At 43.7% G+C, this 24,958-nt stretch overlaps 1 protein-coding gene and 2 pseudogenes across 1 annotated transcript; all 3 read left to right on the forward strand.

The window, feature by feature from the left end:
- The first annotated feature begins 5,663 nt into the window (after positions 1-5,663).
- Positions 5,664-7,596, forward strand: LOC136481050 (protein ALP1-like; annotated as a pseudogene).
- Positions 7,597-7,879: 283 nt separating this feature from the next.
- LOC136484324 (uncharacterized) lies at positions 7,880-12,666 on the forward strand. Its single transcript, XM_066481572.1, has 4 exons — positions 7,880-8,101; positions 8,195-8,237; positions 8,349-8,645; positions 12,423-12,666. Exons 3-4 carry the CDS (start codon positions 8,360-8,362, stop codon positions 12,497-12,499), a joined length of 363 nt encoding a protein of 120 aa, XP_066337669.1. The 5' UTR covers positions 7,880-8,101; positions 8,195-8,237; positions 8,349-8,359; the 3' UTR covers positions 12,500-12,666.
- Positions 12,667-19,860: 7,194 nt separating this feature from the next.
- LOC136481051 (disease resistance protein RGA5-like) lies at positions 19,861-23,045 on the forward strand (annotated as a pseudogene).
- The last annotated feature ends 1,913 nt before the right edge of the window (positions 23,046-24,958 follow it).

Below are 24,958 nucleotides of genomic sequence, written 5' to 3' on the forward strand. Positions count from 1 at the left end.
TTCAATGATTTCTAGGAAACGATTTGTAGAGGTGTCTATCGTCGGTAGCCACCTTTAGAAATCATGTTATGCTAGGTGTTGGTAAGGAACCGTGCTAATCTAGAACAAGCGCTGAAAGTGTTCGGGTAGACAGTTCGCTCTATTCTAGCAAATCGTCCAAGAACCACGGACCATTCCTAGACACCCTCAGACTGTTATCTTCCACTAGTGTTCTAGGAGACCGTCTGGCGCTTCTGGTCTGACCGTCCACAAGAGCATGGACAGCGTGAACAGTGCCCATGAATCACCAAATCCACAATATCTCTAGTTCTCATCCACTACAGCTCATCAAACCTTTGCACAAGTGAAGCATCCTCTACAAGATCCCCAATATCTCCTAGTTCAATCCATAGCTAAAAAATAGATCAGGCTAAGCCTAAGTTTGAATCAAAGGAGAGAAAACAAGTTTGGAGCAAAAAATTGGAAGCTTGCCCCTGAAACAAGTTGGAGAAGCACATGGGCAATGAACGGCCTCCCGGTAAGCACGAGCACATGGTGGGAGCAGTGAATTTGACTTTTGGCATGGTGTGACCAGATGGGGATAAGAAAAGGAACCCTATCGGTTGATGTCGGTCCTTTATAGTAGTTTTTTGCCGCACCATTCGGCAGATCCTGCCGAATCGTCCATGATAGCACTAGGCCTGAGGAATCTTCTACTGAAAACCCTAGGCACCGTTGGACCGTCTGGCCATGCTCACCAGACCGTCCGCGAGAACCTGATCAAATATGTTGCCAAGCAAATGTTAATGAACCTTGTGGTTCAACCTTACCTGCACCCTTTTGTCCATGTTAAAAACCCTCCCCTTGTATATGTTTTTTTGTCTCCCATCGGTCATGATCTTTTTGAGGTGGGTATCAATAGTGTGCGTGGTTACAAGTCTTGGTGCCAGGTCGAAACCCGGACTCCATGTATGGACTGCAGCCATGAATAGCAACTTAAGCATAGCAGCATCTCTTGCATTAACTTAGTCACGCCTTTTTGCAAACTTTACAAATGTCTATTTATTACATCTATTGCATCCACTAAATAATTATGTTGCAATATAATAAGTCCTCTAAGTACAATCGCAGTCATGTTACTATCGTTAAGCTGTTATAGGTGTCGAAAGAATTGGCGCCCGCTCGAGCCAAGCTTGAGTGAAATCAAAGGCTTAGAAGTGCAAGGGATGGGCGTCCCCCGAAAATTTCCATTACTCTAATAAAGCGGCTATACAAGAGTTTAACGTAGAAATCGAGATAAGTAACTTAAGTTGAGTTGATGACCGGAATTTCTAACTTGTTAATTATTTCCTTATCGCAACTTGTAAATTTCTTAATTAATTGTCGTGTGATTTTTGTGTTATACAATTCTTGATGGTTGCATCATTGCGTTCCTCTATGACGACCCCACGGTTTAGCTGAGCTAATGGAGATAGTGGGTGACGACTCCAGGGAGTCGTACCATGACCCTCGAGTTAGTGCTATGTCAGTCGAGAGGACTAACACACAGTACTAGCTGGACGGCTGGAGTGACGTCCTCACAATTGAATTATAAGATGACAGCACCAACAAAACAATGTAGCATTTTATGAATACTTGGATAGCTTGCATTAAGAGGTTAAAAGTTAGTGAGATAACATGGCTATTAGTTGAAGATGATGTGGATAGCTTTTATGCTGAGATAGAACATATAGTGAGAATTAACTTTATAAGAGATATTTAGATACCTTATTAAAAAATAAGTGAAACTGAAAATGTATTTTCTTGTGTTTGAGAAGCCGATTGATATCTTATGACGAATTTAGGGACCACACATGTATTTTTCTTTTAAAGTAAACTATCGGCGTGGCTATCGTCCGGACGTCTGAACGCTCACGCCTGCCCCGGTTGCTGCGCATGTTGCTGTGGCTGCCCTACCTGCCCGCGCCTACTGCCGGTGCTCGCCTTCTACTGCGACGCATGGCCACCTGCTGCTGCTTCTCATGCTGCCCACTTGCTGCTACACCTGCACGTGCCTGTCTACCGTGCCTGCTGCTACGTATGCATGTGGGTACCACCCGCACCCGCTTCGCTTTCCGTGCACACTCGGGGACCGCCTCCGTCTACGTTCGGTTCCCGCGTCAACTAATGAAAACACTTGCAACATGAAGCACTTGCTGCAACATATGTCTGAAACAGGTGAAACATTTGAAACTATCACTTGAAACATATGCAACATTTAGATAATACACTTGCAACATACGTCTGAAACAACAGAAACATTAAAAACATACACTTACAACATACATGTATAGCCATTGCAACATATACAATACCATATCTACTTTTGCAACATCTAGATAAAACACATGCAACATCCAGATGAAACATATCAAACATACATCTAAAACGCATAAAACATAGAGCTCGACATCGGCGCAGAGCTCAATGCCACGAAGCGGCACGGAGGTCGTTGGTGCAGAGCTTAACGGCGACACAGACCATGGCAGTGGCCTCAGTAGGCAAATGGAGCGCGACCGCGGTGGGAGACATGGTGGAGGTGGTGAATCCACGCGGGCAAGTGGCGCGGGTGGGCCGCGTGTGGCGCGGGTGGGGCGTGCGGCGTGCAGCACAGGTGGGGTCCGTCCGGACAGACGGATGCCCAATAGGGAGCATTGCCAAAATACTATTGAAAAGAAGGAAGAAGGATGTTAGCTTTTTTGTAAAAAAAGAAAAAAAATCAACTACATACCTGTAGCTCTCTGACTTCTGCCATGACTTTATCTGTTTCGACTCAGCTGCTTCGTCCCTTTATTTTTTTTCCATTTAGTTTAGGCCACATGTTTCAGTCATGTCCCCTTCTATCGCTAGATCCGGCGGGCGGCCATCACGATCCGGTCCGTAGGGGCTTCCAATGGCCGGAATCGACGGTGGTGACCACAGGGGAAGGGTGCCCCTCTGCGTTGGCCGTGGATCCACATCTGCGGGCACTGCAGAGGATGTAGACCACGCCGACGAAAACGAAGAACAAGACGACAATGACTTTGATCCACGTTTTCAGTCGGTAAGATCGGGTTTGGTACTAGTTGGCTAGTCATCAACAAAAAAGAAAGAGCGAACCCTACTAGATAACAGTATGCAGTTTGTGTTTGACCTCTGCTGCTCTGCCACCAGTACTATTATCGTACTATACTATATTACTAGTTGATGTTATCTTGCTGCATTACAGCACTAATTAAACTGCTAGCTACGAGAGGCGAAATCTGGCATTCTATTACAGTCAGGTTGAGGCCTTAGCGCTAATTAAGCAGCAGCAGCTCAAGCTCTCGAGGCTCTGAATGAATTCTCTTTTTCTCTGATATGGTCCGCCGCCATTTGAGTGACCCCTCTGGATTCGAGGATCATATATATCCATTTCATACGTTGGGGTTCAGTTTCAGTTAATACATGGTGGAGTGAGTGAGTAATAAGCGAGCTAGCGAGAGATGTGGCATATCTCTGCTGCTGGAGTGCGTCAAATTTGTAATCATAGACAGAACAAGTGCTGTTACTGAATGAATGAAGGAATCGAGGATTGAATTGGTGCAGGCATGGAATGCTTCGAGCACTAGTAGTCAGTTACTACTAGTTTTAATATTTCTTGTATTATATTAGATTGTTGGTTAGCTTAGCTACATTCTATAGATGATAGATTGTAGTTGTGGTAGAGCAGAGTAGATGATGATGCTTTTTTATTTTCTGCTTTTCTGTTCTGGTCAGTGGTAGGTACCTTTGCTGCAGTTCCATGCTACTTATGTAGTTACCTCAATCATATTTATTTTAACTAGAAGCATTTCCATGCAACATATTTGAGTATTCCTGCACAGGTATCCTTATAGTTTAGGTACTACACACATGAATGATGTGAATTAGAAAGATTAAATTTATTGCCATGCTACTTGTGTAGTTAGAGTTAGACTACTTTTCATAGTAGCATTACCTTTTATAGTTTTAGTTTATTGTCTTCATGTGAAGTAGTATGTGACTGTTATTTCAATCAGCTGAAGCCTCAAGTACCTCTTATTTGTCTGCATTTTGTACACCAAATTACAGTTGAGTTTTGCCGCATTCTAGATATGTGATGCCATCTTTTTTCTGTTATAGAGGATTATGACAAGGCACATTGGAGTGACCAAAACATATACTATTTCTGTGAACTTTTTATTGAGCAAATGAGAAAAGGGAATTGGAATAATGGGACAATGACCACTAGAGGTTACATCGAAATTAAAAAAATATATTACCACATCACTAATCTCTGGCATGACACCAAATGCATTAAGAACTGAGTGAAAAATTGCAAGACAATGTACCAGTTCTGGTTGAAGCTTAATCAAAACACAGGGTTAGGCCGAAAACCTGATGGTACAATTGATGCATCGCCTGAATGGTGGACCAACAACACAAAGGTACTTACTGCTTTGGTTTCACCTAGACCATGCGCCTTGCTCACTGTGATGTGATCTAATCATTTGTGTTCTTCATCTGTGCATTTCAGGGACAAGCAGAGAAATTTCAGTCGGGCAATCCTGCTTACTTGCACCTTCTAATTGAGATGTTCCAAGGTGTGACAGTAGATGGGTCATCTTCATGCATCCCTGGACAGCAAGCATATGATGTTGTAGGGGATGACGTGGTTGAGGTTTCTGGGGCTGCTGCTTGGAGTCCTGCAGGAAGTGATGCAGATGTGTTTGGGAACAGTCCAGTGAGTAGTTCCAGCCGCAAGAGGGCAAGCAACAGTGCCACTACAAGCCGAGAGTCCATCCAAGAAATGCAAGTCAGGCGACAGTCCACCTAGGAAAAGTAAGACACCTTTGTTGAACATGATGAGTGGAATCATGGACAAGTTTGATCAGGACAGCAAGCTTTCAAATGAAAAATTGGATCAATATAGAAATAGCAAGGTACGCAGACATATGAAGAAGAAGCAAGAGAAGCAGGAACAAATAGACAGATGCTTGGCCATGGCTAAGGAATGTGGGGCAGCTGAAGAAATAGAAGAATTCTTCATAGCTACAACATTATTTGAGAAAGAATACAACAGGAACATCTTCTATAAACTCACCACAGTGGAGTCAAGGTTTCTGTGGTTAGAAGATGGTGCCAGCGTAGCAGCGGGTGAACCAATGGAGTGTTTGATGTATCTATGATGGCTGTAGTATCTTAAGTAAAGTGTAGTATCTTTGGACCTATTATGCGTGATGAACATCTTCTATGCTTGTTGAACCTATTATATGCTTAATGAACCTATTATGTGTGATGAACATCTTATGTGCTTGATGAACCTATTATCTAGTGATGAATTTATTTATGAGTGGTGAACCTATGTCTTGACTCTTGAGTGGTGAACCTATGTCTTGAGTGGTGAACCTTTTTTATGAGTGGTTAACCTATGGTCTGATGCGGTTTGTTGTTTGTGTGTTCAGGTCGATGATGTTAATGCAGCAAAACTTGAGGGAGATGGCACTAAAGATGATGATGATGATGATTCAGAGCAAGGGTCAGATGATGATTCAAGTGACAGTGCTAGTTCGGAGGATGATGATTCAAGTGACAGTGATAGTTCGGATGATGAAGATGCTGCTGTAGAAGAGTATTTCTTGAGGGCTTAGAAGAGGAGGAGGCAAATGGTCCTTACTGCATCCATGATCGGTATGATTCACTTCGACAAATATATGAACAAAGCTGAGTATAGAGTACCTAAAGAATATGGATACGAATGGGTCATGAGAAACCTAGGTAATAGGACTGGTTGTTACAACATGTTTAGGATGCACAGAAATGTTTTTGATAAGCTTCATAATGTCCTTGTGGAGTCATATGGATTGAAGTCCACACGTAAGATGTCATCAGTGGAGGCTTTGGGGATGTTCTTATGGATATGTGGAGGACAACAAGCTATTAGACAAGTTGAAAATAGGTTTACACGATCACTCGAGACAGTTAGTAGGAAGTTTGAGAAGGTGCTGGCTAGCGTGTCCAAGCTAGCAGCTGATATCATTAGGACAATTGATCCTCATTTTAGGTCTATGCATCAAAGGTTACAATCCCCTCGGTTTTCTCCTTTCTTTGATAATTGAAGCCATAGATGGAACACATGTCCCTGTAGTTGTGCCAACTAATCAGGTAGTGCAACATACGGGGAGGCATGGTTACACTACTCAGAACGTGTTGGCAATATGTGACTTCAATATGAGATTTACCTTTGTTGTGGCGGGATGGCCTGGATCCGTTCATGATTGAGGGTATTCAAGGATGCAATTGAGAAGTATGGCGACAAGTTTCCACATCCACCTCAAGGGATTGATGTCTCCTATCATCTCTTGTTTCACCTAGATTGACATACTTTTCATGTTACTTTCATGTTTGACCTAGATTGTGTTAGCCACTATTACTCTTGGCGGATCTTTTTCTGTAGATTTAGTCCATGTAAGTGCAATGCTTACCAGTGGTTCAGTATGTGTGCTAGTGATGCAATATATATTGTGGTGTGGTTGCAATCTTACCGGTAGCCACGCAAATAGCTAATATTTTAAAAATACATGAGCTGAAATTATATTGAAATATAATTTTCAATTACAGACACTCCAGCTATATTAGGCACTACATCTAAGATAATTAGCCATTACACACACTTAAACTTGAGCGGTGTCATGTCCAATGGCCATTGACTCGTTTGATTTACTTACTGCTGTTTATTAGGGAATTTAAGCTGACATGTCCATTGACCATTAACTTGTTTGATTTACTTACTGTTGTTTATTAGGCAACTTGAGCTATGACGTGTCCATTAGCCATTGACTTGTTTGATTTACTTACTGCTGTTTATTAGGGAACTTGAACACATTTCTTATTGCCTTTGCTAACTACTCCAGTGCCTTTTAATGAGCTATAGACCAGCTATTCAGTTTCATGTCCACTCTCCAGTTTCTTATATATGCCACCTTGCCAGCATTCTATAATGCTTGATGTCAGATAACTGTTAATAATTTTTATTTTATCTTATATATACTGGTGGGTGCTTCAAGTAATTGTGCACGTCAATTTTCATGCTGCAAGTATGCAACTGCATTTATGTCTTAATTCCATGTTATGTAGGGAAGTTTTGTCTTGTAGACTCGGGTTACCCAAACCGAACAGGTTATCTTGCACCGTACAAGGGAACAAAATATCATCTACAGGAGTTTCGGTAAGGGCCAATGCCAAGAGGTAAAAAGGAGCTATTTAATTATTCGCATTCTTCACTTCGAAATGTCATCGAGCGGTCTTTTGGAGTTTTGAAGATGAAGTGGAGGATATTGTTAGATTTGCCGAGTTATCCAATGGCAAAGCAAAGCCAAATAATTATGGCCTACATGGTCGTTCATAATTTCATTCGAGAGAGTGCTTTAGCGGATACGGACTTTGATATGTGTGATCGGAATGAAAAACTACGTTCCAATGGCCGAAGCATCGTCTTCTTCTCAAGGAAATAAACGACGTATACGTCAAGGGGACGAAGATCAAAATATAAATCAATTTCGGGATTGGATAGCTAATGGTTTATTTAGGAGATCGTAGGTCTGATGATTTGTAATATTAAATATTTATGACCTGCAGGAACTACATGAACACTATTTTGAATATATGAATGATTTGGGGAGAGAAAAGCCTGTCGGCAACGCGTCAAGGCAAAGCAAAGCATAGCAGCGTGCCAAGGCAAAGCAAGCAGCGCGGCCAGAAAAAGCAGCGCGGAAACGGGGGCACAGCCCCAGCTGATTTGTATATCGAATAGAGATATCATGGTCTTTATGCAGCATATTAATGTCTTGAACGAAACAGCACGAGGACTACAGTTTAGTCTGTCCGTGCGTTTGTCGCTTCGCACGCACACGGCACGTCCGAATCGAACCGTAGAGCTGGTGCGGTCGAACGTCGGGAGGACCCAAAGGGATGCGTGCCTCTTCATTTCTCCTCCCCGTCTCTCTTCCCTCCTCCTCTCTTTCTGGATCTGTGGGCGATTCAGAGCACGCTCCTGTGGATCCACTCCAATCCCAGGCGGAAAAGCGTATGGCAGCACACGAAGGTGAGCAATTCGGCTAGAGATTCGATGATTTTCCCCCATGGCACGTCATGCTCGGTTCTAATCGCGTTTTTCATCGGATTTTTCGATTTGCAGAGTGAAGAGGAGCGGATTAGGCGGCTAGAGGGCGAGCAGGGAGGTGAGCCTCAGATCCTAGCTATGGGGATTTCCCGCTTTTTTGTGCGATTCGGGCGGGGTCGGGGCATCTACTGATTTCGACGGATTTGTTTGATTTTATTTTCATGTGCAGGCTTCTCGGCGATGGCTGTGTCGCACCTCACCCCGGTCGTGCCGCGTCCGCCTCCCAGCACCCTCATGGCCGCGCGACGACGCGATGCCTCACTCCCGCCGTGCGGAGCCCGCCCTGTCCCATCCACGCTGGCGCAGAGAAGCCCGACGACTCCGCGCCAGAGCGCACGCTCTTCGGCTTCAAGCCTTCAAGGACCCGGCCCCCGATGCCGAGCCCGCCTCCACGTGCGACGGTGCCGCTTTGGCGTCGTTCCAGAACAGGGAGATGGTACTCATCACCTGCTCCTGCGCACATCACGTACAGATGAGTGCTCCCTGTTTTTTCCCCTTGCAGTGCTGTGACTCGTTTCCTGTGGATTCCATTCATTAGTTTTGCATGCCTAGGCATGATCGCGATTTTTGGAAGATTAGATGGTTTTGGGCTTCCAGTAAATGATACACAACAATAGTACCAGATGTACGTGAGTTTACCAACATATATAAAGCACAAACTGAATGGTGAGCACAGATCATTGAATACAACTGTAGGCCGCTAATTTGTGTCCATTTTGCACATAGAAATAAGTGAAACTGATGTAGCTAATTAGTAAGTAGGAGAAACATAGTTATAGATGAGTGAGTTGCCTGAAATGACTGCCCATGGATGGCAGCGTGCAGTGTACTGAAATTTCACATACCCGTACTCTGAATTGGCATACTTGCTTTGTTCAAACCAATATATTAGCCCAATCAAAATACCACATCTGGTGTAGGCACTATATTTTCTTCAAGTAGGTGTGTCCCCCCCCCCCCCCCCCCCCCCCCCCCCCCCCTTTATGTTGGATCTACTAGAACAAGTAGAGCTTGAATCTGACATGCATGTAGTTGTTATTGGGCATATATGCTGATATTTTCAATTTGGACCATTTTTTCTTTTTGATATTGTTTCCTATAGGAGAAGGGCGGGCCTGGTGCAAGCGGTAGAGTCTTACCGCCTGTGACCGGAAGGTCTCGGGTTTGAGTCGCGGTCTCCTCGCATTGCACAGGCGAGAGTAAGGCTTGCCACTGACACCCTTCCCCAAGCCCCGCACAGAGCGGGAGCTCTCTGCACTGGGTACGCCCCTATTGTTTCCTATAGGAGGAATTACATGTGATTTCTCTTGGAGCTAATCCGGTTCTTATGCTATTCATATAGAATTTATCAATATTTTTTACTGCTTATGATTAAAGCAATCGTGCATCTTATGGGTATGCCCCTGTCCCATGGCACGAGCGTAGCCCTGTTGTTGACCGCAAATTTCGGGCGAGTTTTCAGCTGGACCTACTTTGCTGTTATGAATGCATCGATTTTCTATATTACGGATGTGTTCGTGGGTATGGGAGGGGGGGGGGGGGGGGGGGGTAGGGGAGGTGTTGATTTGTTGCTAGCAACGATGCATTCTAAGAAGGCGAGTTCCTCGCCATTACCCATTAAGATTAGTACTCTTTTTTGACACCGCAGTTTGTACTCTGAATTAGTGTAATTGCTTAGTTCAAACCAATAGATTAGCCCACAGGCATGTAATTTCTACATAGGCTGAAATTATATAGCTGAAATGCTCACAGGCTGCAATTTCTACATGGGGAAGTTTGTTATGATGGTGCATTTTTATTGCTTTATTATATCAGTTGCATGTCAGCGTGAACTTTTTCCTAATAGGCTCAATTGCTTCAAATTTGACTTGCTTATATACCTGAACTAAAGCCATTTGGGATGATCTTTTGTTTATTCCCATGATGGTGGATCCAATATGCTGGATTTTAGTACACTTGTTTAGTGGAAAACAATAGAATAGCCTAATCAAAATACTAGATCTGTGTAATGTAATCAATACATGTGCCTATATTTTTTAGAGTTGACATGAGCCAGTGGTTAATGATAGATTACCGGCACCATGATGCTAGTATATTATCTTTGCATCCAGCATATTAATTTTCTGCTGAAACCTGAATGGAAGTGCACTGTGTTGGGGTGAGAGGCATCACTCACTCACAGTCAATCAGTTAGTCAGTCACAACCCTTGCTGAAAACACCGAAGGCATAAACAGTGATGCAGAACTACAGAGCAAGTTGCAGGCAGCAAGCAAACACAATGCAGCCGCTAATCCTGCAATCTCCATGGGGAACAAGGAGAAAGCCTGCCTCTAGTGGAAAATGTGCATCTGTGTTTTTTAAAATATTGTTCTAGTCACTACCGGACTCCTTGAGTTTGCCGAGTCCCGAAACACTCGGCAAAAGGCATAAAACACTCGGCAAATGGTTTGCCGAGTGTAACATTCGGCGAACAGCACTCGCCAAAAAAAGTGACGGCAAAGCCAACTTTGCCGAGTGTCTTTTATCGGGCACTCGACAAAGCATTTGCCGAGTGCCCGACACTCGACAAAGTTGAAACCGAAAAAAACCCGAAAAAAATAGGAATTTTTACCCAAAAAAAAATGGAATTTTTTTTATCGATGAAGGCCCCCACCGGCCAGCGCCCACCCATCTACGACATTTTTCGCGTGAATTTCATGGCTACGCGTCCGACACGATTCGAACCCGAGACCTCCCGCTGTGCACGTACCTCCTCTACCACTACACCGCACTCTCACTTGTGTCTGGATTTCGTTTTAGTTCCCAATATATTATACTAAACCGAGTGTAAATTACATGTTTGAGAACCTAAACGAATTCAAATAAAAAAGTTGTAAACTACAAAGTTTCATAACTTTTCGAGATCTACACTTTTAGTTTAGGAAGTTTTTCCATCCGAGGTCGTTTACAAAATTTGAATTTTAAAATTTTGAAATTCAAACACAGTTTTGCATGACAAGATGTTTTCAAATAAAAAAGTTGTAAACTACAAAGTTTCATAACTTTCGAGATCTACACTTTTAGTTTAGGAAGTTTTTCCATCCGAGGTCGTTTACAAAATTTGAATTTTAAAATTTTGAAATTCAAACACAGTTTTGCATGACAAGATGTTTTCAAATAAAAAAGTTGTAAACTACAAAGTTTCATAACTTTTCAAGATCTACACTTTTAGTTTAGGAAGTTTTTCCATCCGAGATCGTTTATAAAATTTGAATTTTAAAATTTTGAAATTCAAACACAGTTTTGCATGACAAGATGTTTTCAAATCAAAAAGTTGTCAACTACAATGTTTCATAACTTTTCGAGATCTACAAAGTTTATTTTGGTTGTTTGGTCACCTGTTCATCCGACATGGTCGTTCTAACATTGTTCACAAATCTTATATATCTCTCTTGTAGTTCCATAAACTACAAAAGAGATATGTTAGATTTGTGAACAAATTTATTTTCACTTTGTCGTATGAAGAAAAGACCAAAACAAACATTGTACATCTTGATGAGTTATACAACTTTGTAGTTGAAAACTTTTTCATTTGAATTAATTTACTGCTTCAAAATGTTCTTTGAAATTTTTTTTGCCGAGTGTCAAAAAAAAACACTCGGCAAAGAAGCTCTTTGCCGAGTGTCAAAAAAAACACTCGGCAAAGAGACTCTTTGCCGAGTGTAAAAAAAACACTCGGCAAAGGCGTCTTTGCCGAGTGCCCGAAAAAGAACACTCGGCAAAGCACCTGACACTCGGCAACTTAGGCGTTTCCGGTAGTGAGTGTTTGTGCTTTTATGCATAGGACTAGTTGAATCGTGTTTGTGCTTTTATGCATAGGACTAGTTGAATCATGATTTTTTTCGGACAAGTATTTTCAATTAAATTGTTTTGACATGGACATTTGCTTAGAGCTAGTTGTTTCCATCAATAATTATTGCATTTCATGCTCATACAAATGTAATGACAAAAACTCTTTTTTGTGCATGCATACTTTTTGCTTTTTTAGAATACTTAAATTGCCTATTTAGGAGGATATTTTTGCCTAGTGAATGACACTTAAATTGCCTAATACTTAAATTTAAATTTTTTTAGGCAATTTAAGTGTCATTTGTTAGGCAACAATGGGCCTTTGAATAGGTAATTTAGCCTTTTCTTACTAGTAAAAAAGGCCATCCGACTGGACAAATTTATGACACATGTTATCCTTTTTTTAACATGCAGGATGCAGGCCATGGACAGACGAGCAATACGTAGGCCATATACAGAGAAGCTGCGTAAATGGGTGCTTTCCTAGGTAGATGTATCGTGTTGTGCTCTAGGAAACTTGCAAATGCAAATGTGTTCTTCTGCGATAGGATAGCCAATCAGTCTTATGAGAAGCTTACTACATGTCTCTTTTTTTGAACGTATATCTGTGTCTAATTTGCCCATAATAACCGTGGTCTGGACCTAGACCGCTTAAGTCGCTCGGTTACGTACGGTGGAAAATTCTTCTTCCACACGCGCGCAACAAGCCAGCGTGATTAGAAAAAGAATATAATAATTACACTTTTTACCAAATATGGCATGGCCGTGCGGAGAGGCTATATTACGGCCGGCCGTAATTTAGCTGCTTTATTTAAAATTTTCATTTTTATTTTACAAAAATGGATAACCTAGATCCTAGGATACCCTCTGTCAGCGATGGCCAAGCTACTCCAACTGAATTGGTGCTGGGCTCCAATGATAAACAAGAAGCTGTCAAGGCCGCAAGGCCCAATAGGAAGACTGAGCCCAACCGTATGCTGTCCGGCCCAGAGTGGTCCAAATAGATGATGTATTTAGGCGTCCTGCTGTAAGGGCTTGTTTGAAATGCGAGATTTTTTTTTCTATTTCTATGTTTTTTTCTGTAAAATTGAATTAATTTTTTAAAATTTTTATTTACTGTAAAATTCTTGCGTTCCGAACAGACCTAACAATGCAAGGATCATCGAATTGGAAACACTCTTCTGAACTCTAAACGAAGAACTCGTCCTTCCTCTCCTATTCTTGTTCCTGCCCAAACCTTCCTCCTTCCCTTCTCTGATCCGGCTGCTAACAAATTGGTATCGGAGACTCGTCCAATCCTGGAACCCAACCCACCTCCCCACCCCCACTACACCAGATTCTAACGATCCCGCGACGCTATGGAGTCCAATCTCCGGCTCATCCTCGATGAGATTACCTGTCTGAATCGCCGGTTCGATGTTCAGGAGGCCAGCCTCAACCGACGCTTCTCTGATCTGGAGCGCAGCCTGTCCGAGCGCTTCGCCGCCGTCGAGTCCCGCTTCGACAGCATGGAGGCATCTCACGCTGACGCTTCCAGTGACCTGCTCGGCGCGTCGCGGATCTAGAGGCAGCCCTGGTGGATCCGCAGGTCGCTGCGGTCGAGAGCCGCCTCGCCACGCTCCAAGCCAACTACACCGACCGCGACGCCGAATTCGCCTCCCGCCTCTCGGAGCTGGAGTCCCTGCGTGGCGTTCCCATCAAGGGTGCGCGGGACGATCGCCTGGTGACGCTGGAGTCGGCGACCTAGGAGCTGTGCGCATGGCGTCCTGGCGTGGATGGCGTCCTCGACGACATCCGGATTGCTGTCCAGAAGATGGCGAAGACTCAGGCCCGCGCTGTGTTCGACGAACTGCCGCACGGCCACAGCGTCAACAACTCTTCAACCAAGGCGGCTGCGAACTCGTCTGACGGGTTCCCTGCCGAACTGCCCGTGTTTGGGCGCCGCGTTGAGCCGGCTACACGGGATACGGGACCCGGGGTCGTTACGACCTGGCTCCCTATCCCGGCCAAGGGTACGTCCTCCGATTCTCATCCTGTTTTTCCGCCGCCGTATTCGTGTAACCCCCCACCTCAGCTTGCTGCTGTTCCTAGTCCATTCCATCACCTTGCTCGTCCACCAGAACCACTCCGTTCTACTCTGGTCCTACCACCCCGATACCCTCCCCCTCGACCACCTGAGAATCCTCAACACTAACCACGTACTGGCCGTCTTCCTAAACTTCTATTTCCCAAATTTGATGGTGAAAATCCGCGTCGCTGGCGTTCTCTCTGTGAAAAGTACTTCAACTCATATGAGGTCAATCCGTCCCTCTGGGTCAGCTTGGTCGAGCATTACATGGAGGGCGCAGCCGCTCGCTGGTACCCGTCCTTTTCTCCCCAGTTGCCTTCGATCACTTGGGAATCCTTTTTTCAACTCTTGCATGATCGTTTCGATCGAGACCAGCACGAATCTCTCCTTCGCCAAATGTTCTACATCCGCCAACAAACCACAGTGTCTGCCTATGTTTCTGCCTTTTCCCAACTGGTGGACCAGCTAACGGTTTATTTTCCTTCATCTGATCCCCTGTTTTTCACCACTCGATTTATGGATGGGCTTCGCCATGACATTCGTGCAATTGTGGTTGTTCAAAGACCACAAAACTTCGATACTGCTTGTCGCCTTGCATTGTTGCAGGAAGAGGTGGCTTCTTCACCGTTGAAGCCGTTCTGCTCTGGTGATTAGTCCTCACCGTTCAAGTCTCTGTCAGCGGTCAAGACTCCTCTGCCCTTGCCGCCCCCGCCCAAGATGGAGAAGGCCCCGGTACCCGCTGTCCAAGCTGCGGCGGCAACATCGTCCACTGACTCTACTCTCAAGGCGGTGAAAGCTTACTGTCGAGTGCTCGGGCTCAGTTTCAAGTGTGTCGGCAAGTGGTCTAAGGACCATCATTGTTCCCCGGAGGTTCTTTTGGCTGTCGAGGCTATCTGGCAAGATTTCCAGGATGATGATGATTGTTCACCTGAGGACAGTGGCCCTGAGTGCAGCGAAGAGCAGGTGTTCTTGGCAATCTCTAAGGCTGCTCTGCAGAGTTCAACTCCTACTAGAGCCATTCAGTTCAATGGGTTGGTGGAGCGCTGCCCTGTGCGTATCTTGAGACTCAGGGAGTTCAGCTTCGTTTGTCAGTTTGTCTGTGGCCGAGCAGTTGTCTGCCGTGTCTGTGCTAGCTGCTCCGACTCAAGTACAGGTTGTTGGTGGCGGTATCCTTCACAGTTCGGGCCTCTTGACGGAAATTGAATGGTCTGTGGATCAGTGTGTCTTTCGCTCTAATTTCAGAGTGCTGCAACTCTCTGCTTATGTTGTTATCATCGGGATGGATTGGCTGCAGAAGTGGCTTGTTATCCCATATCAGGGGCAGTCGGTTTTGCTTCAGGGGCTCAACTCGGTCAGTCCATCACATTTGTATCTCAGCTTTGTCCTGTGCAAGATCCTGAGCCCACCGAGTCACTTCCTGATGATGTTCCTCCGGAGATTCGGCAGCTGCTCAATCAGTTTCATCACCTGTTTGAAGCACCTACTGAGCTGCCCCCATCACGTGCCTGTAATCACCGTATTCCATTTATTCCGGGGGCTCAGCCAGTATTTACAAGACCATACCGGTATCCTCCGGGTCTCAAAGATGAGATAGAGCGTCAGGTGGCTGATATGTTATCTCAAGGGTTGATTCAGCCAAGTGCTTGTCCCTTCTCTTCACCGGTGCTCCTAGTCAAGAAAAAAGATGGAACATACAAATTTTGTGTTGATTTTTGATAGCTCAACGCCATCACAGCTAAGTCCAAGTTCCCGGTTCGTGTTTTTGACCAACTGATGGACGAACTCACGCATGCCAGCTGGTTTTCTAATCTGGACTTGAGAGCCGGATTCCATCAAATTCTTTTGCAACCAGGAGAAGAACACAATATGACCTTTCAGATGCATCTTGGCTAGTATGAATTCCGCGTCATGGCGTTTGGCCTCACAGGCGCTCCAGGGTCCTTCCAGGGTGCGATGAATGTCACTCTGGCACCTGGGTTGCACAAATTTGTCATCGTGTTTTTCGACGATATCCTAGTCTATAGCCGCACTTATGAGGAGCATCTTTGTCATCTTGCTGTGGTGTTTCAGTGGCTTGCAGCCGACAGCTGGAAAATTAAGCTGTCCAAGTGTAAATTTGCTCAGCAGTCTGTGGCTTATCTGGGGCATGTCATCAGCGAGCAAGGTCTGTCAACTGATCCCGCCAAGATCAGAGCAATTGAACGGTGGCCGGTGCCAACATCAGTTAAGGAACTACGGGGCATTCTGGGATTAGCGGGGTATTACCGTAAATTTATTCGCCACTTTGGTCTCATGGCAAAACCACTCACTGAATTGCTCAAGAAGGACGCTCTGTTTATCTGGACGTCAGTGCATCAGTCTGCTTTCCAAGCTCTCAAGACAGCACTCAGTTCAGCGCCGATGTTGGCACTTCCAGATTTCTCACAGCCATTCCATGTTGAAACTGATGCTTCCGGGAATGGAGTTGGTGCGGTGTTGATGCAAAATGGACACCCCCCTGGCATTTCTCAGCAAACCACTCAGCCCGCGCAACCAAGGCCTTTATGTCTATGAAAAAAGTACCTGGCTATTGTGATGGCGGTAGATCAGTGGCGGCACTACTTGTTGCAAAATGAGTTCGTTATCCACACGGCGCAGTTTGGTGCACCTGAATGAACAGCGTCTCTACACACCGTGGCAGCAGAAAGCCTTCACCAAATTGCTCAGTCTTAGTTACCAGATTCAATACCGTCGCGGTGCCGAGAATGGTGTAGCGGACGCTCTGTCCTGCCGCAATCACCCTGCTGAGGTGCTCGCAATCTCTTCCCTAGTGCACGATTGGTTGCTTGAGCTCCAGCAGTGGTACGCCAACGATGAGGAGGCTCAGTCACTGTTGGCCAGGCTTGCTCTGCAGTCTGAGGACTCTTCTCCTTTTTGGCATCATCAGATTCAAGCAGCGGATCTAGCTGGGCTCAAACAAAGTGCTTCAGTCCCGTGTGATGGCTGCTTTGCATGATAGTCCAGTCGGTGGTCACTCCGGATCCCCAGTAACCCTGCAGAAGCTGCGCCAGCTTTTCTATTGGCCTTCAATGCGTGCCGATGTTCTGCAGTTTGTTCAGGCCTGTGTTACCTGTGCTCAAGCCAAACCTGATCGGTCTAAATACCCGGGTTTGCTGCAGCCGCTGCCTGTGCCTAAGGCTTCATGGGAAATCATTTCAATGGACTTCGTTGAGGGCCTTCCACCGTCAGGTTCGGCAAATGCTGTTTTGGTGGTTGTCGATAAGTTTTCAAAGTTTGCACACTTTGTTCCGTTGCGCCACCCTTTCTCGGATGAATTAGTGGCCAAGCTTTTCCTGGATCATATTTATCGCTTGCATGGACTGCCACTTTCAATCATTTCGGATAGGGACCGAGTGTTCACCAGCAAGTTTTGGCATACTCTGTTCCGTCTTGCCGGAGTGGAACTTCGAATGAGCTCGGCATATCACCCTCAGTCGGATGGACAAACTGAGCGCGTCAACCAGTGTCTCGAGACATTCCTGAGGTGCTTCATCCACGCTTGCCCTCGCCGTTGGATTCATTGGTTGTCAGCCGTGGAATTCTCGTACAATTCCAGCTCTCACTCTGCTCTTGGCCGCTCGCCATTTGAAGTTCTTTATGGGTATCCACCGTGACATTTGGGCTTGGATATTTCATCTGCTTCTTCTGTACCATCGCTGTCAGACTGGATGGAAGAACGGGAGTTGATGCACAGTCTGATTCGGCAACATTTGCTTCGTGCTCAGCAGCGCATGAAGCGGCAAGCAGACAAGGGTCGTCTAGATCGCAGTTTCCAAGTTGGTGACTCTGAGTTCTTAAAGCTTCAACCATATGTTCAGAGTTCGCTTGCTCCTCGCTCCAACCAGAAACCGGCCTTCCGGTTCTTCGGCCTTTCCGTGTGCTGGAGCGAATCGGGAATGTGGCCTATCGCTTGGAGTTGCCATCATCATCGTCTATCCACCCGGTGTTCCACGTTTCTCAGTTGAAGAAGTCGAAGGTTCGGATTCTCCAGTTGCTGCTTTGCCGTCTGATCTCACTGAATTTCAGGTGCCTATCGCTGTCTTCAGAAGCGTTGGACCAGTGGCGATCATCCTGTGGAGCAGGGGCTGGTGCGCTGGTCTCACATGCCGCCGGCTTTGTCTACCTGGGAGCTGCTGGAAGCCCTGCGACAGCAATTTCCGCGGGCACCGGCGTGGGGGCACGCCGCTGTTCAAGAGGAGGGGAATGTCAGCGATGGCCAAGCTACTCCAACTGAAGAGGTGCTGGGCTCCAATGATAAACAAGAAGCTGTCAAGGCCGCACAGCCCAAGAGGAAGACTCAGCCCAACCGTATGCTGTCCGGCCCAGAGTGGTCCAAATAGATGATGTATTTAGGCGTCCTACTGTAAGAGTGGAAGGATCATCGAATTGTAAACACTCTTCTGAACTCTAAACGAAGAACTCGTCCTTCCTCTCCTGTTCTTCTTCCTGCCCAAGCCTTCCTACTTCCCTTCTCTGATCCGGCTGCTAACACCCTCTCAATCGTTTTAGCTTGCAACAGGGCAACTAAGATGTTGAATTTGTTAAAATTATACATTTAGTAGTATTATTTTATAAAACATAAGTATTTAAAATTAAACTACCAGTAATCCTATATTGATATGACATAATGTTTGAGTCCAAATATATAAATTCATTTAAAATGACAACTTGTGGAATTTATTATCATGGAGTATTAATACACCTAAAGTGAATTATCAATCTCATGAATATAGGATGCCATATCCTTACTTGGACAAAAGAATTTTGGAACAATATTCATGTTGTTTGTCAAGGAAACATTTTTTCGCTTGATAAGCTACTAAAAGAAATATTGATCCTAATGTCTACATGTTTACTTGGTCTATATCGACAAACAAAATTGTCAAAAGTCGTTAAATCCAAAGTTTTCAGCACAAATAGGCTTAGCTAGTTTCTCAAACCAGCTAAGCTAGTTTTGGTACTTTGTCTAAATGCATAATGGACTGCACCATTATGTTCCTCTCGTAGAGACAATCATAACACATGAATAAAACATCCAGTTTAAAGTCCAGATGAAGAAAATGTGACTTTAGGAAAATCATCCAACAAAAACAAGTTAAGCGTCCTAAACTGGCTAAACCGGTTTTATAAACTTCTCAAATTGAAGAATGAACTTCACATTGTGTTCCTCTCGTCGAGATGACCGAAAAACCGGTACAGATCGTCCAATTTGGAGATCGGATAAAGAAATTACAGTCACGAAGTTTCTACCTTGTAGATGCAGAAACCAGCTAAGCCGGGTTTTCCTAGTCCGAGTCCAATCTTACTATTATTAGTTGGAGGCTAGAACAAAGAAGCCACGTTAATTCTCACTAGATGCGTCAGAAAATAAATCATGTTCGAAGGCAGCAACAAGGAGCTTTTTTTATTTGTCACCGAGCCTCATTGACTTGTGCTATTAATTGTCTCTCTTTGTCGCTTCATGTATTTTTTATTTATTAGCTCTACACTTTGTTCGAAGACAGCAACAAGGAGTTTTTTTTATTTGTCACCGAGCCTCTTTGATTTGCTATTAATTTTCTCTCTTTGTCGCTTCATGTATTTTTTATTTATTAGCTCTACGCTTTGTTCGAAGGCAGCAACAAGGAGCTTTTTTGTGATAAAATCGATGAGCTGAGTTGGGGAGTGGCAGCGTCTTTGAACATATATAGAGTAACCTTAGCTTACGTACTCCTTGCACGCGGCCCATACTCACATAGATCCATCATGGAGGTGGTGACTGGGGCACTACCACGTCTCCTCCCCATGCTCACTGATCTGCTCGTCAGTGGATACAAATTGCAAAAGAGTGTGAAGAGTGGGATCATGTTCCTCCAAGTTGAGCTCGAGAGCATGCAGGGTGCCATTGAGAAGATCTCGGAGATGCCGCCAGAGCAACTTGACAAACAAGACAAGATTTGGGCTATAGATGTGAGAGAGCTGTCCTACGACATTGAGGACTGTATCGATGCACTGATGGTACGTAGCCACGTAGGAAGGACCATGGACCAATTGGAGCACATGGTTTCAGGATGTTCATCCACAGGTGCTGTGATTTTTTAGCACAATTAAAGATTCGTCATAACATTGCTGCTGAAATCAGGAGCATCAAGAGGTGTGTAATCGAGGTGTGCGAACGGCGTCATAGGTACAGAATTGACAGTGTTGTAGCTAAGCCTATAACAGTCTCTGTTGATCCTCGTTTATGGGCTCAATACAAGGAGGCGACAGAGCTTGTTGGCATAGAGGCGGCTAGAGATGACCTAATCAAGATTCTGATGGAAGGGGATGATGATGTATTCATGCTGTGTGGCAAGACAGTTTCCATAGTTGGCTTCGGGGGGCTGGGGAAGACAACTCTTGCTAAAGCAGTATATGAAAAGATTGGTGCACAATTTGATTGCCAGGCTTTTGTTTCCGTCTCTCAAACTCCTGACATGGTGAAACTATTTCGGAGCCTGCTCTATGAACTTAGCATCGGAATCAATGATGAAAAAATGAATGAGAAGTGGCTTATTAATAAACTTCGTGAATTCCTTCAAGAGAAAAGGTATGCAAGGATCACACAGTTTTAGACATAAATTTCATATGAAACTTTCTTCTTCTTGTCAACAATGTTACTATTCATCGGGCGGGGCGTGGACAAAGGAGCCACTTAAGTCTAAGAAGTTAATTAAAAAATATCACACATGTACTCCCTGCTTCAATTTAAGGTGTATTTTGTGAGAGGGGAATGTCCTTCAAAAGTAGAGTAAAAACTCAGTTTCTCTTGCAATATATTGTATAGTATTACAAAATCAGTATTGTAAATCTAAGAAGTTTCTCTTAGCTAGATATCATTATGTTTGTAAAAACGTTCTTGTTTTCTTAGTTTATATACCAGGCCATATCAGCAAATTTTTGTCAGAACTTTCCACCCCAATTTAATTAAATCTTTATAATGACTATGATTTGGAATTTCTATATGTACAGGTATTTCATTGTTTTTGATGATATATGGATATCTCAGTTTGGAAAGTTATTAAATGTGCTTTGCCTGATAGTAATGGACACAAAATAATCTACTCGCAATTTCGATGTTGCCAAACAAATTGGCGAATTTTACAAGATGAAACCGCTTTCTACTGATGATTCCAAAAAATTATTGTACAATACAATATTTGGCAGTGAAGAAAAAGACAACAATGATAACAAACAATACCTGGCCGAGGAGCTGGCCGAAGTATCACACACAATACTAAAGAAATGTGCCGGTGTACCATTAGCTAGTATTTCAATAGCTAGTCTGCTACGTAGTAAAGGAAGGAGTAAAACGGAGTGGTGTAACGTGTGCAACTCCATTGGTACAGGACTCGAGGATAGCCTCGATGTGAAGAATATGAGAAAGATTTTGTCATTTAGCTATTATGATCTTCCATACCATCTAAGGACATGTTTATTATATTTAAGCGTGTTTCCAGAGGACTATAAAATTAGCAAAGACCGTCTGATAAAAATGTGGATAGCTGAAGGTTTTATCCGATGTGAGAAACAAAAGAAGCGATGCCTCTTTGAACTTGGAGAGAGTTACTTCCACGAGCTCATAAACAGAAGTATGATTCAACCTGTGTACACCAAGTACTCTACGGTGATTGAACAATGTTGCCTACATGATATGGTGCTTGACCTGATCCGTTCCTTGTCAAGCGAAGAAAATTTTATTGATATATTGAATGATGTGGATCTCAAATCTCCATCACATAAGGCTCGGAGGTTATACGCTCAGTATGGCAAGGTGGATCTTGCTACAACTCAGGCTACTAGGAGCTTGCATCAAGTAAGGTCACTTGTTTTCGTTCACTCTACTCTTGGCCAGATGCCATCGCTTGGGAAATTCAGAGTTTTACGTGTACTGGATCTACCAGGTTGTGACCTTTCACAAGAGTGCAGCCTTAAGTACCTTGGGAAATTACGGCACTTGAGGTACCTGGGACTAAGATGTACACGCATTGCTGAGCTCCCCAAAGCAATAAAGAACCTTGTATTTCTACAAACATTGGATGTTACTGCCAATCACAATCTTCGTAGATTGCCAACCGAGGTTGTTAAGCTAAGGAATTTGACATCCTTACACTTCGACAGGTGGATAGAAGTGCCAGAAAGGATTGGGAAACTAACATCCCTTGAACAGCTTTCAAGGTTTGGCATCAACGACTCTGGAAACAATATTAAAGAGCTGGGCCGTTTAACTGAACTAAGGGAGCTGTGTATTGTCTGTCATACACAATGGAACGACTGCTTGGAGAAATCTCTGGTGGAGTGCCTGAGCAAACTGCAAAAAATACAGACTCTGTCCTTTCAGATATCAGACGGTAGAGGCAACTTGAATGCCTGGGTTGCACCTCGACATCTCCGTAAATTGGACCTAACTGGTTGCTGGTTTTCTAATCTGCCGGCTTGGATGAATCACAAGTTTCTTCTAGATATTGCCTTCCTATGCATCAGTGTGAGAAAATTGCAGCAGGAAGATCTCGAAATCCTAGGGACGTTACCGGCTCTCCACTATCTGAATCTGAAAGTGGACCATGCTAATCTCATAATCCATCGGGGATTTTTCATTGGTGCTTATTCATTCCCATGCATTCCTTGTACAGTGTTTGTTGCGGGAATTTGGAGGGCCTGTGGTGTTCAAGCAAGGAGCTATGCCACGGCTCACAAGTCTTGAGCTCACCTTCCCCATGTGCACGTCTAGAGAAATCATTGATATGGTCCTGGGGAACCTGTCAACACTTCAGAACATTGCTATTTGCTTCAACAATGTTAACACTAGCAAGATTGATGCAGAGGATACACTGATGCATGTGACTGAAATCCATCCCAATCGTCCCACCATCGAGATCAACTACCAACGGCGATGCAGGTGGACAAGCTAGGTGCATATGTTGTTTCTTGTTTATCTCCTTTTCCCCTTTCATCCAACCTTAGCTTCGTTTGTTTATTTTTCTGTTGCAGGTTAAAGATAGACTAGAGAAAATATTATGATTGCACAACTTATTACCACAACAATGCTCATCGACAGACAGCGCCAGAAAACCTGACCTGCTGAATAATATGAATGCTTGTTTGGGACTGAAGGAATGCCATCGTCCGCTGAAGTTGTGGTTTTACAATTCTTTGGAAATTTCAGGTGGCCAGAATAGTCTAGAATTGGAGCTTGATTTGTCGTGAGTCACGGATCGGTTCAATGTTGAGCTTTTACCCTTCTTTTATTTTTGTTTGCGTAGTTTGGTCTGAGTACCTGTGTCTCTATTGATTGGCACATAGTTGTTCATTCATGTATGTGCGAGGGCCGGAATGTTTTATTCATGAGTTGAAAAACCAAAGAATTTATTAAAAACCCTAAGTGATTCAAACAGTCAACAGCGATGTTCAAGTACTATTTACACGTTGGAACAAGGAAACCTTTCAGGTTAGATTATGCACTGATAATTTTAATCAAACTCACTGTTTTTACATTTTTTTTGTGGGGTGCATTTGCACCCCATAAACTCAACATATACCTTCGCCCTTGCGTATGAATGTTGTCTTTTGTTGATGTGTTACTATGTTATCCCCACTCCCCACCTCTACTGTTTGTGATGTTGCGCAGGCAGCAGACAGGCTCTTGAGACCCGGTGGAAACCATTTTTTCCTTTTGCACAATTTAGAAGGTGCCGAAGGTCATGGGCATTGCACGTGCCTGATTTGTCCAGGTCCGGCAGATGCTGCGCCTCGTTGGATCGCCAAAATAAGCGAAGATGCTCGGCCCACTACAACTATGGCTTCACAGGGCGGACGCTGAAAGGGAAAACGTCCATTCTAGCTACCTTTGTGAACTATAGTTATAGTTTGATTTTGCTCCTTGAACTTTAAAATCAGACAATCTTACCCCTTGAACTCTAAAAAAAATTAAGTTACCTCTCTATCCTAGTTTGCAGCAGTTTTGTATTTTTTCAAAAGAATTGGTAACTACTTGATAAGGTTTTTAATAAACCACCAAAAATGTCTCCATGCTTTTAAAAAATAAAAAAAAAATCTGGAGATAGATCGATTAGGATACTTAAAATCCAAATAAAATATTTAGAGCTTGTGAAAATTTAGAAACTAAAAAAATAGGTTTATCTTTATGAAAATGGAAAAATAACTAGAAAATGCCAAAATGATTGAGATCAATGAATAAACTTGTTTAAGAAACTTTGTATGGCACAAATCTATCTCTCTTATAATTCTAAATTCCACTAGAATATTATCTTGACATGCAAGGTGTCCACCTCAGCAGTCCACTATCACTTGCAATTAAAGTCCACTAGCACAAGCAATTATGATATCCACGTTAGCGAGACACATCATCCATTAACATACATTTAGTTGTCCACATCGGTGGGCCACGCTATCCACTAACATTAGTTTATAATAGTTAATCTCTTCCTAAGAATTATGTGAATAGTTAAATTTCATTCTAAATCAGTAGTTCCCGCATCTAAAGTTATTTCATGAGCTATAAATATTTTATTTGGATTTTCATATCTCAATATATCTCCAGATTTTTGTTGGTTTTTCTAAAAGCGTAGAGACATTTTGTGTAGTTTGAAAACCTTATCAAGTACTTACTGATTTTTTTAACTAAAACAATGAATAAAACGCCTTCAAAACTGCTCAAAACAACATCAGGTAGGTAATTTGAACGGTTTTGATAGATCAGGAGGTACGATGTTTGGCTTTAGAATTTAATAAGGACAAAAAAGATATTGTGGCAATAGTTCAAAGAAGTATAATGGATTTTTTCCAAGGTGGGGTTAAAGCGCGA

The sequence above is a fragment of the Miscanthus floridulus genome, chromosome 9 (genome assembly GCF_019320115.1).
Source record: "Miscanthus floridulus cultivar M001 chromosome 9, ASM1932011v1, whole genome shotgun sequence".
NCBI classification, from domain to species: domain Eukaryota; kingdom Viridiplantae; phylum Streptophyta; class Magnoliopsida; order Poales; family Poaceae; genus Miscanthus; species Miscanthus floridulus.

What these genes read in the sequence shown, in the direction of transcription:
- LOC136484324 (XM_066481572.1), top strand. Translation starts at nt 8,360, where the DNA reads ATGGCTGTGTCGCACCTCACCCCGGTCGTGCCGCGTCCGCCTCCCAGC. An exon ending in CCTGCTCCTGCGCACATCAC is followed by an intron (nt 8,646 to 12,422) that starts GTACAGATGAGT and finishes TTTAACATGCAG; the next exon opens with GATGCAGGCCATGGACAGAC.